The sequence below is a fragment of the Ursus maritimus genome, unplaced genomic scaffold (assembly GCF_017311325.1).
Source record: "Ursus maritimus isolate PB19 unplaced genomic scaffold, ASM1731132v1 scaffold_35, whole genome shotgun sequence".
In the NCBI taxonomy this organism is placed as follows: Eukaryota; Metazoa; Chordata; class Mammalia; order Carnivora; family Ursidae; genus Ursus; species Ursus maritimus.
Window position 1 is genome coordinate 9,084,786 of NW_024426119.1, and position 16,519 is coordinate 9,101,304.

The following is a 16,519-nucleotide window of genomic DNA, read 5'->3' on the forward strand; positions in this document are numbered from 1 at the left end:
GCCACCCAGGCGCCCCTCACAATAGTCTTCTTTAGATTACACACATAACTAAGTGGTGAATGTTATAAAAAAAATTTTGCACCTAGGGCAGGAAAGTTGGAACATTTTCCAGCTCTTCCTGAATCTAGCATTAGAGGTTTAATTTCATTATTTTATTACAAGTAATATGAACTCTGTGCATTTCAGAAATACATATGAAATGTAAATGTAAGAACAAACTCCAAAACGCCTTGCATACAACGTACCTTCTCCATCTGTTAGAATCTGTAGTTATTAACACAAATAGCCATATAGGAAAGAAGGTGACAAGTTCACCCACTTTAGGTCTCTAAGGACCCAAGACTATATGCTGCCTCTCTGCTTTATATCATTTTATACCTTGTACAAAAGCTGTCATTTCACACAGAAATAGTTAATGTGCTGTTGATAGTCTTTTGACTGGGCAAACTGATAACACTGTAGAATGTAAAACTTTCTTTAACAGTAAAGTCTGTTGTACTTTGTAGGTAAAAATTATAAACTAATACATCATTTTACAGGCACAGCTCAGAGATATTGCAGGTTGGGTTCCAGACCACCACAATAAAGCAAATATCACAATAAAGTGAGTCAAATTACTTTTTTTGAATTTCCAGTACATATAAAAGTTTACATACACCGCATAATAGTATTAAGTGTACAATAGTATTATGTCTAAAAAACCAACATATATGCCTTAATTAAAAATACTTTATTGCTAAAAGATGCTAACCATCATTTCAGCTTTCAGTAAGTGGTAACTTTTTTTGCTGGTAGAAGGTCTTGCCTTAATGCTGAGGGCTGCTGACTACTCAGGGTGATGGTTTCTGAACCCAGGGGGTGGCTGTGGCAATTTCTTAAAATAAGGCAACAATGAAGTTTGCCACATTGACTGACTATTCCTTGCACAAGTCTGTTCCATGTGATGCTGTTTGATAGCATTTTACCTACAGAAGTTCTTTCAAAACTGGAGTCCACCCTCTCAAAACCTGCCTCTGCTTTATCAACTAAGTTTATGGAATATTCTAAATCATTTGTAGTCATTTCATAATCTTCACAGCATCTTTACCAGGAGTAGGTTCCATCTCAAGAAGCCACTTTCTTTGCCCGTGCATAAGAAGCAACTCCTCATCCATTACAGTCTTATCCTGAGATCGCAGCAAGTCGCTCACGTCTTCAGGCTCCACTTGCCATTCCAGTTCTCGTGCTCTTCCCACCACATCTGCAGTTACTCCCTCCACTGAAGTCTTGAACCCCTCACAGTCATCCTTGAGGGGTGGAATCCGCTTCTTCCAGACTCCTCTGTTAGTGACAGTATTTTGACTTCTTCCCGAGAATCATTAATGTTCTTAATGGCATCCAGAATTAAATCCTTTCCAGAAAGTTTTCTATTTAGTTTGCCCAGATCCATCGAGGAATCACTATCTACAGCAGCACTTGCCTTACAAAATATATTTCTTAAATCGTAAGACTTGAAAGTTGAAATGACATCTTGATCCATGCTGCAGAATGGACGTAGTGGTGAGCAGGCATGAGAACAGCATCAATCTCATTGTACATCTCCAACAGAGCTCTTAGGTGACAGGTGCACCTTCAGCGAGCAGTCATATTTTGAAAGGAACCTTTTTTTCTGAGCAGTAGGTCCTAACAGTGGGCTTAAAATATTCAGTAAACCATGTCGTTAACAGATGTGCTGTCATCCGGGTATTGTTGTCCCTAGACAGCACAGGCAGAGTAGATTGAGCATAATTCTTAAGGGCCCTAAGATTTTCAGAATGGTGAATGAGCACTGGTTTCAGCTGCAAGTCACCGGCTGCAGTAACTTCTAACAAGAGAGTCAACCTGTCCTGTGAAGCTTTGAAGCCAGGCATTGACTTCTCTTCTTTAGCTATGAAAATCCTAGGTGACTCTTCTTCCAACAGAAGGCTATTTTGTCTACATTGAAAAATCTGTTGTTCAGTGTAGTAGCCGCCTTCAGAAGCTAGGTCTTCTGGATAACTTGCTGCATCACCTTGTACTTTTATGTTACAGTGAAGGCTTCTTTCCTTAAACCTCATGAACCAACCTCTGCTAGCTTAAAACATTTCTTTGGAAACTTTCTCATCTCTCTCAGCCTTCATAGAATTAAAGAATCAGGACCTTGTTCTGGATTAGGTTTTAGCTTAAGGGAATGCTGCAGCTGGTTTGATCTTCTATTCAGACCACTAAAACTTTCTCTGTATCAGCAATAAGGCTGTTTTGCCTTTTTTTTTTTTTTTTTAAGATTTTATTTATTTATTTGACAGAAAGAGAGAGACAGCCAGCAAGAGAGGGAACACAAGCCGGGGGAGTGGGAGAGGAAGAAGCAGGCTCCCAGTGGAGGAGCCCAACGTGGGGCTCGATCTCAGGACTCCAGGATCACGCCCTGAGCCAAAGGCAGATGCTTAACAACTGAGCCACCCAGGCACCCCAATGCTTTCTAATCATTCATGTGTTCACTACAGTAGCACATTCTCATTTCCTTCAAGAACTTTCCCTTTGCATTCACAACTTGGCTAACTGTTCAGCACAAGAGGCCTAGCTTTCAGCCTATCTTGGCTTTTGGCATGCCTTTCTCACTAAGTTTAATCATTTCCAGCTTTTGATTTAATGTGACAGACGTGTAACTCTTATTTTCACTTGAACACTTAGAGGTCACTGTAGGATTATTCACTGACCTAATTTCAAGATTACTGTGTTTCAGGGGATAGGGAGGCTCAAGGAGAGGGAGACGTGGGGAATGGCTGGTCAGTGGAGCAGTCAGAACACGCACATTTATGGATTAAGTCTACCATTTTACATGAGTAGGGTTCATGGCACCCCAAGACAATTAAAATAGTAAACATCAAAGATTATGATTATAGCTCACTATGCAAATATAACAATAAAAAAGTTTGAAATATTTCAAAAATTATCAAAATGTGACACAGAGACACAAAATAAGTAAATACTGTTGGAAAAATGGTATTTGTAAAAAATGCAATACCTGCAAAGTGCAATAAAGCAAAATGCAATGAGATGACGTACGCCTGTTTTAATCTATATGTGGCTTCATTTATGTCTTCAGAGGTAGTGATTATTTTCCATTAGGCTCTAACTTCTCCCTGAGAGCAACAGAATCTTCTGAAATATAGTTGGTTGGGGTTAAGGGTGCAATTTGTGGTAAACCCAGTCATTCCTTATAAGGCCTTATGAATGGATACTTTAAGGAAATGATTCACTGACCACAGATAAAATGGAGCCAATAATCTTCACTGACTTTGTTCCATAGCATATTAACATATGATATTACAGCCCTTAAGCCCTTGACAGATACATTACCTAGCTGGACATTTCCTTCTGGTCAACCAATTAACTATAGGATTTACATAATTTGAACCATGAGCAGTTCTATACACCAATGAATCACAGCAGAACAGTAAAATCTGCTCAACAGTAAACAAACCTAAAACTCTAATGAAGTATGTCCACCAGAAGGGAGGAAACACACACACACACACACACACACACACACACACACACACACACTGTCCCCATCGGTCAATATCACCGCATTTCTCAGGATGCATTAAAATAATATCATCCTAAGGACCTCCCGCACTCAGTTACAATACCCTCAACGCTATAAGTGAAGACAAAGACTACAGGAGAGAAGAATTAATCCACAGAACTCACAAAGATGATTACCTGGTAGTCTGGTTTTGTAAAATAATCCAAAGAGGAGATGTGATCCAAAAAGATGCTGAATTCTGGAGGAAGATGTTTCAACATAAGCCTGTGGTCATACCTCTCCTTAATAGAGCCTACTTGCTCCTGGGAAGTAAAGAGAACAGGAACCAAAGTCAATTACTCTTGGCAGCTACACATTAACAACCTCTCAGCAACAGTCTCAAGGGTATGTACTAGGGAATGAAATAGTGGGTAATTAAGTATAAAGCAAGAACTGAGCTCTTACTAATAGCTTAATGCACACTGCTTTATTGGGGGAGGGAAGATTGTAATGAATAACCAAAAGGGTAACACAGAGTTCTGGATCAGTGAAGTGACAGTTCGCCAACATAAAGAGTCGATCTTAAATCTAGTCTACTTTTCTTTATCAACACATGTTTACAGTTTCCAAATTAAATAACGTAACAATTAAAATTTAAAAGCTAACATGACTTGTAAAAAAGAAAAAGGGAGAACTAGGGAAAAGAAAAGCTCTGAGGGAAAGCTAGAAATCAAATCAGAAGGGATGATTTAATAGATACTTAAATGAGTATCTATTCTCCATGTATATAGAAAAAAATCATAATGTTAATTAGATCTTTAATATCAGCTAAATTTTAGTTCTTATATTTAAGTATATTCTCATCCATTATGTCTACCCAGGAGAAAATTTTATTCCTTCCCTTACCAACACTGATATTTTCATTTCCACTTCCAAAATTACCTTGTCCTTTATTTTTCTCCAAGGCAGCTGACCAACCACAAACTCCACCAACATGTAGAATAAGGACCAAAGATCATCATGTCTTCCCATTTCCTTCATAAGCCAAACAGAATTCATCACATTACATTACTACTCCTTCTGAGTAAATTACATTGTCTAAGGCCTAACCATTGCATTTCATCTTATTAGGCTTAAAAATTTTAATGTATTTCCCATAAAATCTTCTGGCAAATATATCTACATAGCTATATAACAATCTACATAACAGAACGGATATAATGAAATATTTTTTGCTACAAAGAACACCCCAAAACCCAGAAATGCTGGAAATGTACGTTAATTAGGGGAAGGGTGAAATAGCATTTAGCGGGTATGGAGTTTCAGTGTTGCAAAATGAAAAAGTTCTAGAAAAGTTCTACTTTGTTGCACGCTAATGTGAATATACTTAACACTACTGAACTGTGCACTTAAAAATGGTTAATGTGGATGGTAGCAACATTGGTGAGCATAGCATAACACATAGAGTTGTTGCATCACTGTTGTATACCTGAAACTAATAACGTAACACTGTGTGTCAACCATACTACAAGAAAAAAAAAAAAAAAGGAAATGGTTAACATGGTAAATTTAATGTGATATGCTTTTTACCACAATAAAAAAAAATGGCAAATTCTAGGAGCCAAAATTAAAAGAAAGCTGGAAACAAGAGAAGCAAGCTGATGCTGAAGCTTTGGTTAATTTAGGGGCACCTGTTACAGGTTTTGTCAACCAGGGTTTTAACAGTCAGGAAGACAGGAAGAAGACAGGTGTAAAAGTACTGAGCCTACACAAGACAGGAGTTGTAACTGAGACACCTCCCTTTAGGCCCTCACCAAATAGCTAGGACCTTCAAAGGGCTATCTTTAGCCCAATATTTGGTATGCACATTACACTGCAATATATATATATGTAATTTTTTTTTTTTTGGTAAAATTTAACCACTAACAAAGGGATAAAGTGGTTAAAAAAAATTGCCAAGGGGCGCCTGGGTGGCTCAGTCGTTAAGCGTCTGCCTTTGGTTCAGGTCATGATCCCAGGGCCCTGGGATCAAGCCCCGCATCGGGCTCCCTGTTCAGCAGGAAGCCTGCTTCTCCCTCTCCCACTCCCCCTGGTGGTGTTCCCTCTCTCACTATGTCTCTCTCTGTCAAATAAATAAAATCTTAAAAAAAAAAAAAAAAAAAAAGCCCTGAAAATTTGTTACTATAGGCTGCCCCTCACCCAGATTTGGGGTTTAAATTTACACCACTTGTGTAGTCTGGGAAACCAAATCCAGAAATTGTTTTCTGGGTGGTCCTGTCCTCTAGTGATGACAGATGCAAATGAAAATCCTCTTAAGATAAAAGCACCTTTAAATTCAGGCCTCATAGAATTCCTATAGATAAAGGCCCACAAAATATAAGCTCATTATTCAAAAGCATACAATACATTAGGAAGCAGGCTATCAAAAGCTAGTGACAAAAGAAATTATACAGCAGAATTAAATATCCAAGAATTTCAGATATGGAATTACAGGATAATGAATACAAAATTAAAATATTTAAAATGCTTAAGTAAAAAATGGAATCAAAGTCATGAGGTAGGAACCATATCCTATCTAAAAAAATAAAGAGGCCAGTTTGATTTCAAAAAGGACCAAAAAGAACATCTAGAAATTAAAAACTCGATGGATAGGTTAGAAAGCTGATCAAAAACAGCAGAAAAAAATTAATTAACTAGAAGACAGATATGAAGAAATTATCTAGAACACAACACAGAGACACAAAGAGAAAATCTGAGGGTGAACTTAAGAGGCATGGAAGATAAAACAAGATCTAACATACATTAATTTGCGATATGAAGAAAAGGTATAGAAAGAAAGGGAAAGAGGTAATATTTAAAGAAGAAATGCCCAAGAATCTTTCAGAATCTGTGAAAGACATGAATGTTCAGATTTAGGAAGCACAACAAATGCCAAACTGAATAATTATAAAGAAATTCACATCTAGGCACATTCGAACTTATGTGTAGAACGGCAAAGACAAAGAGCAGATATCTAAAACAGTCAAAAAAAAAAAGGACAAATTAAATACAAAATAACAATAAATGCACAAAGATACTTTCAATAGCAATCACAGACCAGAAGACAGAATTTCTTCAAATTATTGAGATAAAAAAAATATTAACAAAGGACTGAAATGTAAGACAACAATGAGTAAACAGAGTTCAAGTATTTTGAAAAGTCCTATATTGTCTAGGAATTATTCTTGTTAAAAATTTAAGATTAAGGTATCAAAAAAAATTGAAATGAGTGTATTTTTGTTTTTAACTTATGGAGATTTCTTCTAAAAGTAAAAATATATAATCTCTTTCTACTAGGTATTTTGGAAATGCTTATATAGCTATTATGATCTCTGGAAATGTTTACGCTTATCTCAGAAAGAGTGTCCTATCTCAGATTCCAATGTTGACCAAATTTTTAAATAGAATTAATTAGAAAGCCTAGTAATTCTAAAGCTTTTAAAGAATGTATCTGGAAAATAAGAGTACTTTCTCTTCAAGACAGAATAAATGACTAGATGTCATAAATTTTTTTAAGTTTGTTTATTTATTTTTTAGTAATCTCTACATTCAATGTGAGGCCCAAACTCACAAACCTGAGATCAAGTCACATGCTCTTCTGACTAAGCCAGCCAGGCAGGCACCCTGACTGGGTGCCACAAATTAATATAACACTGAATCAAACCAAATGAGCTGAAATGCTTGGCAGAGTGCTACATTACACACTGATAAAAATACTTTTCCTATTTTCAATTTATAATCATAGTATTAGAAACCAAATTAACCGGAGCATAACATACAAGAATACTCTTCCTACTACAGTTAGCCTTAGTCAAATTTTCGTTAAGGTAATTTTGGCTTCACAGAACAAGAATAAGATAACACAATATCAAGAAAAGATTTCTCTTTATTTTATCAAGGAATCACATGTTAAATTTCTCACCTCCAACCAGACAAATTCAAGGATTGAGAATCCATAAAATACCCACCATTCCTACTCATAATTAAGGTTCAGAATGAGGAAAAAAAAAAAATCAGGGAAGAACAAAAGGAGCAAAGTAAAAAAAAAAAAGAGTGTGAAAGAGAGAGACTTTAAAAATTTAACCTAAAAGGTGTAATATATGAAGATGAAAATTTAGAAGTAGTTTGTACTTGAGATCTCCATGAAAAGAAAAGGTTTAATGGAGGGGATATCACAGATTAGATGCATACTACAGATAGAATGATGACCCCTATATTTCATTAGGTATTGAAAGTATGGTATTCCCAAATAACTTCTTAAGATTAGAACGCAGATGTTTTATTTCTTCAGAATTCTACATTAAATTTGTTCATACTTACACCTAATTAAGGACACAAGGTTCCCTACACACACACACACACACACACATACATACACACACACACACACACACATACATACATACACACATACATACACACACACACATACACACACACACACAGCTATGATCTTTTTTGGCAAATACAACTTCACTTTTTATGTAGCTGTGCACGTCTACTATCTAGTATACATACTACGGCACATTAGTGCTACGAACACCTTACCCTCCGCTCCCAAGCACCATCCACACTGTGTAGTCTAATGTAAAAAAGTCAGTCTGATTCAAGTGATCAGCATGCTTATGTAGATACGACTCTCGTTCAGATACCTACCCTGTTTCGATGAGCATTGATTGATGCGTAACGAACTGTCCCTCGAAAGCCTGCCACAGCTCGAGGCTACAACAGAACCAAGCAGAGTAATAAAATGAGCTTCAAATAGCAAAAGACTCAGCACACTTGAGCCCGTGAAGTAGACAGGAGAAACATGCATTATTGTCACAATAAAATACTACTTAAATTTCTAATTTTTTATTGTGAAATTACAGAAAATCAGAGAATATCTCTAAATCACATGTTAAAAACTACTAACATTTTAATTATCAGTGAGTCCCATTTTTTTGTACCTATATTTTAAAACAAAATGGCATTTATGACAAATTCTGTACATTAGAAAACACTAAATGCTTTCCTATATCCAGAATCATGCCAAGCATTGTAGTCTATTCACTAATGTTCAGGCTCTGGTTACATTTAGCTACAGTAAGACCATAAGGAGTCTCTAAGTAAAGATGCTGACCTCTTCACGTCTTGGCTATTTCACTCAAACTCAATTCGAAGATGATGGCAACGTATATCTCTCCCTATACATGCAATTCAAAAATTCATAAATCAAGTTATTGGGTAACTACTACATGCTAGGTACTGAAATAAATCCAAACACGAATAATACGTGATCCCAGTTCTTGGAGAGCTCAACTTAGAATAAAGTCCAAACTCTTCTTACTTGGCCTACAAGATTTCCATGATTTGGCATTGGCCTCATTCCAAAATGGATTTACTTATGATTTCTCCTACAACCAACTCTGTATCTAGCTTATTCTGCTCTTCTCTCCAACAGAAAGCCATCTCTTTACACACCTCCAATGGCTAGCTCCCATGCTAAGCCCTCTGCTCAAATGTCACCTCCTCAGAGAAGTACTCCTTAAACATTCTAACCTAAAATACTACCCACCCCCTTCAATGCCACTCCACTCTTTTTTAACTCTGCTTTATTTTTTTCTCACAATACCTTTCCTTACCTAAAATTAATTTTATTTACACTTTTACTTAATTGTTTATTTCCTATTTTCTTCCACTGAAATATAAATTCTGTGAGGCAAAGTCTTGGTCTTGCTCATTTCACAGACATAGAAACAGTCTCTGATAGGCAACTAAATTTATCTGAAGACACAGAATTAGTAGGTGATCAAACCAAGCATCAACCAAGGTCTTTTGACTTAAAATCATACACTGTTTCCACTCAACTGCCTCACAAGGACCAAGTCGGTACCCTAAACACTCATGGATGGCACCACAGCTCAATATGAAAACGTGACAAACCTGAAAATGATCACAGCCAATAATTTTCATTAGCAGACTTTTTTCCCCAGTAACTTCTAATGATCTTCAATTAAGATGTATTCTTGTTACAGTCAAAAAAAGACTATAATAAATGTTATTTTAAAAGTCTTTAGTTACCGGAATCATTCTAGTCGTATGCTATAAGATAAACAGTCTATGTGTTCTTCCTTTGTTTGATCATTTTTGTAATCTACATGTTATCTGTTCAAATTAGTTTTCTATTTATTTCTTCTTTCATGAAATTCTGTTTTCCCTTTTTAAAAATTTTCATTTCATTTCATTTTTAAGTAAGCTCTGTGCCCAACATGGAGCTTGAACTCACAACCCTGAGATCAAGAGTCACATGCTCTACTGACTGAGGCAACCAGGTGCCCTTCTCTTCCCGTTTTAATTATTCCTTTTTGTTTTTGTCTTAAGATTTAACTATTTTAAAAATATTCTTTGTATTTAATAACAACTCTCGGTAATCAAAAGTTCTTGTGATGTATTTAAATCTCTTTTCTTCTCTTAGCTGCCATTCATTGACAATCATAGTCAGTAGATCTCAATATATTCCTAAGATATCACAACAGGAATATCTAATACTCTCAATTTGATGGAACTTTGAGATCAGAGATTTCTTTTCTAGACAAAGAATATATAAGATTATATATGAAAGCCTCCTATCAACACTTTTCACTAAATAACATTTCACTGGTTGTACTTTTATTCATTACCTGACAAGAGCCTTCACTAACAAAGGTGTTTTTGTAGCATGTACTTTTGCCCAGTTATTTTCATTCCAGTAACTGTCAGGATAAAAATCTCCAGAGCTATTACCACACTCTGCAGCCTAGTCCACAGTTAATTGGACACCTAGACGTCCCCCCAACCCCCCGATAAATTTGAGCCAAGACAAACCCAGGGGATTACTTCCAATTAAGAGTACCCCTGACTTTGTTTCTGACACGGAAAGGTTGAGCCAGAGAGAAAGAGATCAGCTGTTTAGAAAGATCTTGATGTGACTCATCAAAGAAATAATGCCAGGTCAAGAAAATTCAGCCATCTTATATAAAGCAGAAAAGACAACTCAATCCAACTAGGGAAAAGAGCCATATATACAACTAATTCTAACGTAGAGCAGATGATAATGAATATCATTAGCAAAGTACAATGAGCTATGAAAGCCTAGGAGTGGTAAGGATTAGTTCCACTTGGTGGGAGGGAAGAAGGAAAAGTCCTGCCGAAGAAGAAAGTCTTAAGAATAAGGCAACATTTAATGGGGCCTTAAAATAGGTGATCTCTTGACCAAAGAGAAAGCTCAGTTTTTCCCCATTGAGGATGATACAAGCTGTGGGTCTTTCACACATGGCCTTCATGATGTTGAGGTGTGGTCCATCTATATGTACTTTGTTGAGGGTTTTTATCAAGAATGATGCTGTACATTGTCAAATGCTTTTTCTGCATCTATTGAGAGGATGATATGGTTCTTATCCCTTCTCCTACTATTTTTAAAGATTTTATTTATTTGAGAGAGAGAGCACGAGCAAGGGGAGGGGCAGAGGGAGACAGACAAGCAGACTTCCCACTGAGAGTGGAGCTCAACTCAGGTCTCAATCCCAGGACCTTGAGATTATGACCTGAGCCAAAATCAAGAGTCAGATGCTTAACCAACTGAGCCACCCAGGTACCCTGTTATTCCTTCTATTATTAATGTGGTGTATCATGTTGATTGATTTGTGAAAATTGAACCACCCCTATAGCTCAAGAATAAATCCCATTTGGAAGTTCCTCAAAAAGTTAAAAAGAGAACTACCCTACAACCCAGCAACTGCCCTACTAGGTATTTACCCAAAGGATAAAAAAATACAGATTCAAAAGGGTACATGCACTCAGATGTATATAGCAGCTTTATCAACAATAGCCAAACTATGGAAAAAGCCCAAATGTCCACTGACTAGTGAATGGATAAAGAAGATGTATACACAGTGGAATATTACTCAGCCATCAAAAAGAATGAAATCTTGACATTTGCAACAATGTGGATGGAGCTAGAGTGTATTAGGCTAAGCAAAATAAGTCAGTCAGAGAAAGACAAATACCATATGATTTCACTCATACGTGGACTTTAAGAAACAAAACAGATCAACATATGGGATGGGGAAAAAAGGGAAACAAACCATAAGAGACTTCTAAAAAGAAGATTATATTTATTTGAGAGAGAGAAAGAGGGAGAGAGAGAGAGAGAGAGAGAGAGAGCCTGCACCAGTGGGGGAAGGGAGAGAGGGAGAGGCAAAGAATCTCAGGCAGACTCCACACTGAGCATGAAGCCAGATGTGGAGCTTGATCCCACAACCCCGACACCATGACCTGAGCCAAAACCAAGAGTCAGACGGTCAACTGACTGAGCCACCCAGGCGCCCCAACCATAAGAAACTCTTAACAATATAGAACAAACGGAGGGTTGATGGAGGGAGGTGGGTGAGGGATGAGCTAGATGGGTGATGGGTATTAAGGAGGGCACTTGTTATGATGAGCACTGGGTGTTGTATGTAAGTGGTGAACCACTGAATTCTACTCCTAAAATCAATACTGTATGTTGATAGGTACTGTACGTTAACTAACTAGAATTTAAATAAAAAATTTGAAAAAGAAAAAAATAGATGGTCTCTTGAAATCTCCCTAATTGATGGCAATTTGGCAATATCTATCAAAATTACAAATGCACATAGTCTTTTTGACAAAGCCATTTCACTTCTGGAAATTTATCTTACAGATACACTTGCATATATGCAAAAATAATGGATGTAACACATTCACTCACTAAATTAATGTTTGTGATAGCAAAAGACTGAAAGTAACCCATATGTTCATAAATATTCTCATAAATAGACTGGTTAAATAAATTACAATACATCCTTATAATGGAATATACTTTGCAACTGCAAAAAAGAATGAAGAAGCTCTATATCCTGATATGAAAAGATCTCCTAGATACACTGTGGAAAAAAAAGACAAGTGCAGAATGTACATCATGCTACCTTTTGAATCAGAAAGAGAAAAATGAGACTATACATGCATATGTATTATATATGCAAAAAGAAATTCTGGAAGAATACTTTAAAGAAATAACAACAATACAGCTACCTAAAGGTTGGAGGAAGGCATAAGAGCAGTATGGAAAATGAGTGGATTTGGGATAGCTGGGGTGAAATACAGATTTGTTTCACTGCTTACCTTTTAATTTTTTTCAAGTCAGGTTTATTAAGGTATAATTTACACACAGTAAAATTCATACTTTAGGTATACACAGTTCTGCGAGTTTTAACAAAGATATATAGTCATGTAACTACCACTGCAATCAAGATATAGAGTATTTCTATCACCCCAAGCGTTCTCTTAAAGCCCTATATAGTCAATCCCTTCCCCTCCACTCCCAGTCTCTGGCAACCTCTGATTTCTGTCCCTCAAAAGAGTTCAAATTGTGTTTTTAGGTTTATTGCTGTGTAGTGATGTCTCACTGTGGTTTTAATTTGCATTTCTCTGATAATTAAAGATGTTCTCCATTTGCTAATGCACTTATTTGCCATCTGTAGTATCTCTTCTTTGATGAAATGCCTATACAAATCTTTTGCTCATGTTTATTTATTTGTTTTATTATTGAGTTGTGAGAATTGTTTATAGATTCTGGATATAAGTCCTTTATCAGATGGGTGTTTTAAAATATTTTTTTTCCAATCTGTGATTTGTCTTTTCACTTGCTGAATAGTGTCTTTCAAAGAAGTGTTTAACTTTGATGAATTTTTACATTCTTATTTTTGCACTATATAAATACATTATCCCTTCAAAAATATTTAAAAACATCTTTAAAGAAAAAAAAGTGAGAGTGGTTAACAACCTAAAAGCACATTTTATTAAAGTAAATACCAGATATTTAAGTGAAAATGAAAAAGAAAAAATAAACTGGACCTTGAAAAACCTTTTGAAAGAGGGGCGCCTGGATGGCTCAGTTGGTTGAGCATTCAACTCTTGTTTTCAGCTCAGGTCTGATCTCAGGGTTGTGAGACCAAGCCCCGACTCCATGCTCAGCAGGAGTCTGCTTGAGATTCTCTCTCCCACCCCCTCTGCCCCTCCCCCCCACTCATGCTCGCTCTCTCTCTTGCTCTCTCTCAAATAAATAAATCTTTAAAATGAAAACTGAAAGAACTATAACAGGAAGAAGGAAAAGCATTTTAAGTAAAATGAATACTGTGTGCAATGCAAAATGGGAGGAAAGTACTATGTGTGTGTTAAGGAAAGTGATATGGCTGGAGCAAATGGAGAGAGAAAATAATGGAAAAGTAGGTTGGAATAAGGTTAAGTGAGGATGGCCTTGAATGTCATACTAAGGTGTTTGGTTTATAACATTCAGGGAAATGGAGTTCGTCAAAAATTTTTAAGTAGGAAAGTGACATGACTGAGAAAGTGCTTGGGATGTTTACTCTTCTGGAGGTAAAAAGAAGAGAATGGAAGGAGGATGTAGAGAGACCAAGGAGGAAACTCTTAACAATCCAAATGGGAAGCCACAAGACTACTACAAAGACTACTGATGAATGTCAGAGACAAAATGAGCTCCCAGGAGAAGAAATCTAGCAGGAGAAGGGAAGGACTATAAGCATGAGCCCAGGTCTCCTGCTAACCAAAGGGAGGGACTCTGGAAAGGGGCAGAAAGCATGGAGAACTATGTAATACAGCCCCCAATTGGAAATAAGAAAATAGCTCAAGTTGTGGAATGGCAACAGAGAAAAAGACTTCAAAAAGTTTTGTCAAGTAGGTCACTACAGCCTTAGGCACTGGGAGTTTCAGCTGAACGGTAAGAAGAAACAGCAGGAGAAAACATGGCATTGCAAGAGCTGAGACACACAGGGCCACTGTGAGATGCCAGCTGAAGGAGTAAGGAAACTAGGGCATGCTTTAGACCAGGAGGACAAAATAATGAACATAAAGATTGAAATCATCAAGCAAACATAAGCTCAACTCTGAAACCGTACGGAACAGAGAACTGTAAATATATACAGCTCAGGACTCCTTTGTACCTCACATCCCTATTTATTGTAACTAATACATCTTAAAGGTAAATAGTAGAGTCCCTCAAAACTAACCACATAAACAAGTCACTAGTAGTGTAACAGAGACTATCCATCATTCCCTTTGTAATGCATTCTGACTGATGGTCCTATACTAAGGAAACGAATACTAAGTTTAGTAAATAAATTTACATTTATGTTTTGAGGGAGTTTCTTTGTGGTGATGGAAAAGCTTTGTATCCGGATTGTGGTGCTGGGTGTATGAATCTATACATGTGATAAAGTTTCATATACTCTCCTCCCTCAAGAAAAAGTATATGTAAAAATATAGTGAAAGCTGACTCAGGTTTGCACTTGAGTTAGTAATAGTATACCAATATCTACTTCCTAGCTTTGGCAATGTACTATGATTTGTAGGATATTATCACTGGGGGAAGCTAGATGAAAGCCACATGGTAACTGTACTGTTTTACAATAGCTCCCTTACTCTGCTCCATACTCCAAAAAAGTACCGTTAGGTCTACAGAAGACAGAAGACGGACTGATTCATGCAAAATTCAGAATGGAGGTTATGTCTAGAGCTGCAATGGCCAATATAATAGCAACCTAAAACTAAATGAAATTTAAAATTCAGTCCCTCATTTGCTCTGGCCACATTTCAAGTGTTCAATAGTCCATGTAGCTAATGGCTACCATATTAGTACGGATACAGAACATTTCCATCCTCACAATAACTTCAATTAGACAGTGCTGCTTGAGGAAGAAAAGGGAATGAGATGTATGGTGGCAATGAGCTATTTCTTAACCTAGATGGAGGCCAAAGATGTTTTAATATTCTTCCTTAAAATTCTTATATGTTTTTTTACACTCTTCTGGAATATATAATATAGCAAGACAAAATAAAAATATTGATTTTTGCAGATAACATGATGGCATTACTGGACAATTCAAGTGACTCAATTCCAGTTTCTTAAAAGGAATAAATAAACAAAATTGTACTATATGAAACAAATCTACAAAGGCAACTTTGGTTTTATATTAATGGAGCAATAAGAAAAAATTATTTCAATCATAATCATAATCCAAAAAAGTATGAAATTAATTTTATTTGAGATTTAAGAGATTTAAAGGAAACTATGAAAATTCTATTGAAATTCTAAAAGGGACTAGCTAGTAGTATGTAAAAAAAAGGGAAAGTTCATCCCTTACACAGCTTGAACTATGTTTAACCACAATAACATTCGCTCGACTCTCTTCCCTCACTCTTCCATAGTGCTAACCTGATCCTTACCCAGTTTAAACCCAACTCTTAGGCTAAACTGCACTTCTAAACAAGCAGTTAAAGGTGTCTAGAGAAAAACTGTACTGACAATTTCACCTTAAATTACCAAAATATTCAAATGAGCTTTCAGCACAGACCAGCTATCTATTTTGCCGAAGCTAGTTCACCTCTCCCTCTCCATGGTAACTATCTGACTTGGCCTCTTCCATCTTCGACCTCCAGCACCATTCTCCACTCTCAGCAAAAGGCCTTACCTTCTCTAAGAAAATAAAAGCCATGAGAGAACTTCAACTTCCCACTACCGAGTCTAAATGCTTACCTGTATCTGTGTCCACTATTCTGCCTTTTCTCAGTAATAAATTGAAGAAATATTCTTGTTCTTAGAGAATGGGCTAATCTCATCATTTGTGCTCAGGTTCCTTCCCTTGGCTATGCAAGAATGTGGCTCCTAGAATTGTTCCTGCTGTGTCCTACATTACCAATTTTTTTCATGTCTCCTGGAGCATTACCATCAGTACACAAGCATGCTGTAATAACTGCCATTTAAAAAAATAAATAAGAAGGAAGAAATAAAGTAAGGAATGAAGGATTTTACTTCCCTTTCAACTATTTCTCTGTTTTACCAATCTTCTTTAAAATAAAACAGCTCTCGATTGGTTAAATGTCCAACTCTTGATTTTG

General features: G+C 36.5%; 1 protein-coding gene across 1 annotated transcript in view; it reads right to left on the reverse strand.

Annotated features, from left to right (window-relative positions):
* The window catches only part of TTBK2 (tau tubulin kinase 2), a 100,003-nt gene that overhangs the window by 36,747 nt on the left and 46,737 nt on the right, over positions 1-16,519 (reverse strand). Inside the window, exons 6-8 of the mRNA XM_008702185.2 lie at positions 8,222-8,287; positions 4,469-4,561; positions 3,724-3,849 (exon numbers count right to left, since the gene is read on the reverse strand). Coding sequence (XP_008700407.1) covers positions 3,724-3,849; positions 4,469-4,561; positions 8,222-8,287 — 285 coding nt within the window. The remainder of the gene's footprint in view (positions 1-3,723; positions 3,850-4,468; positions 4,562-8,221; positions 8,288-16,519) is intronic.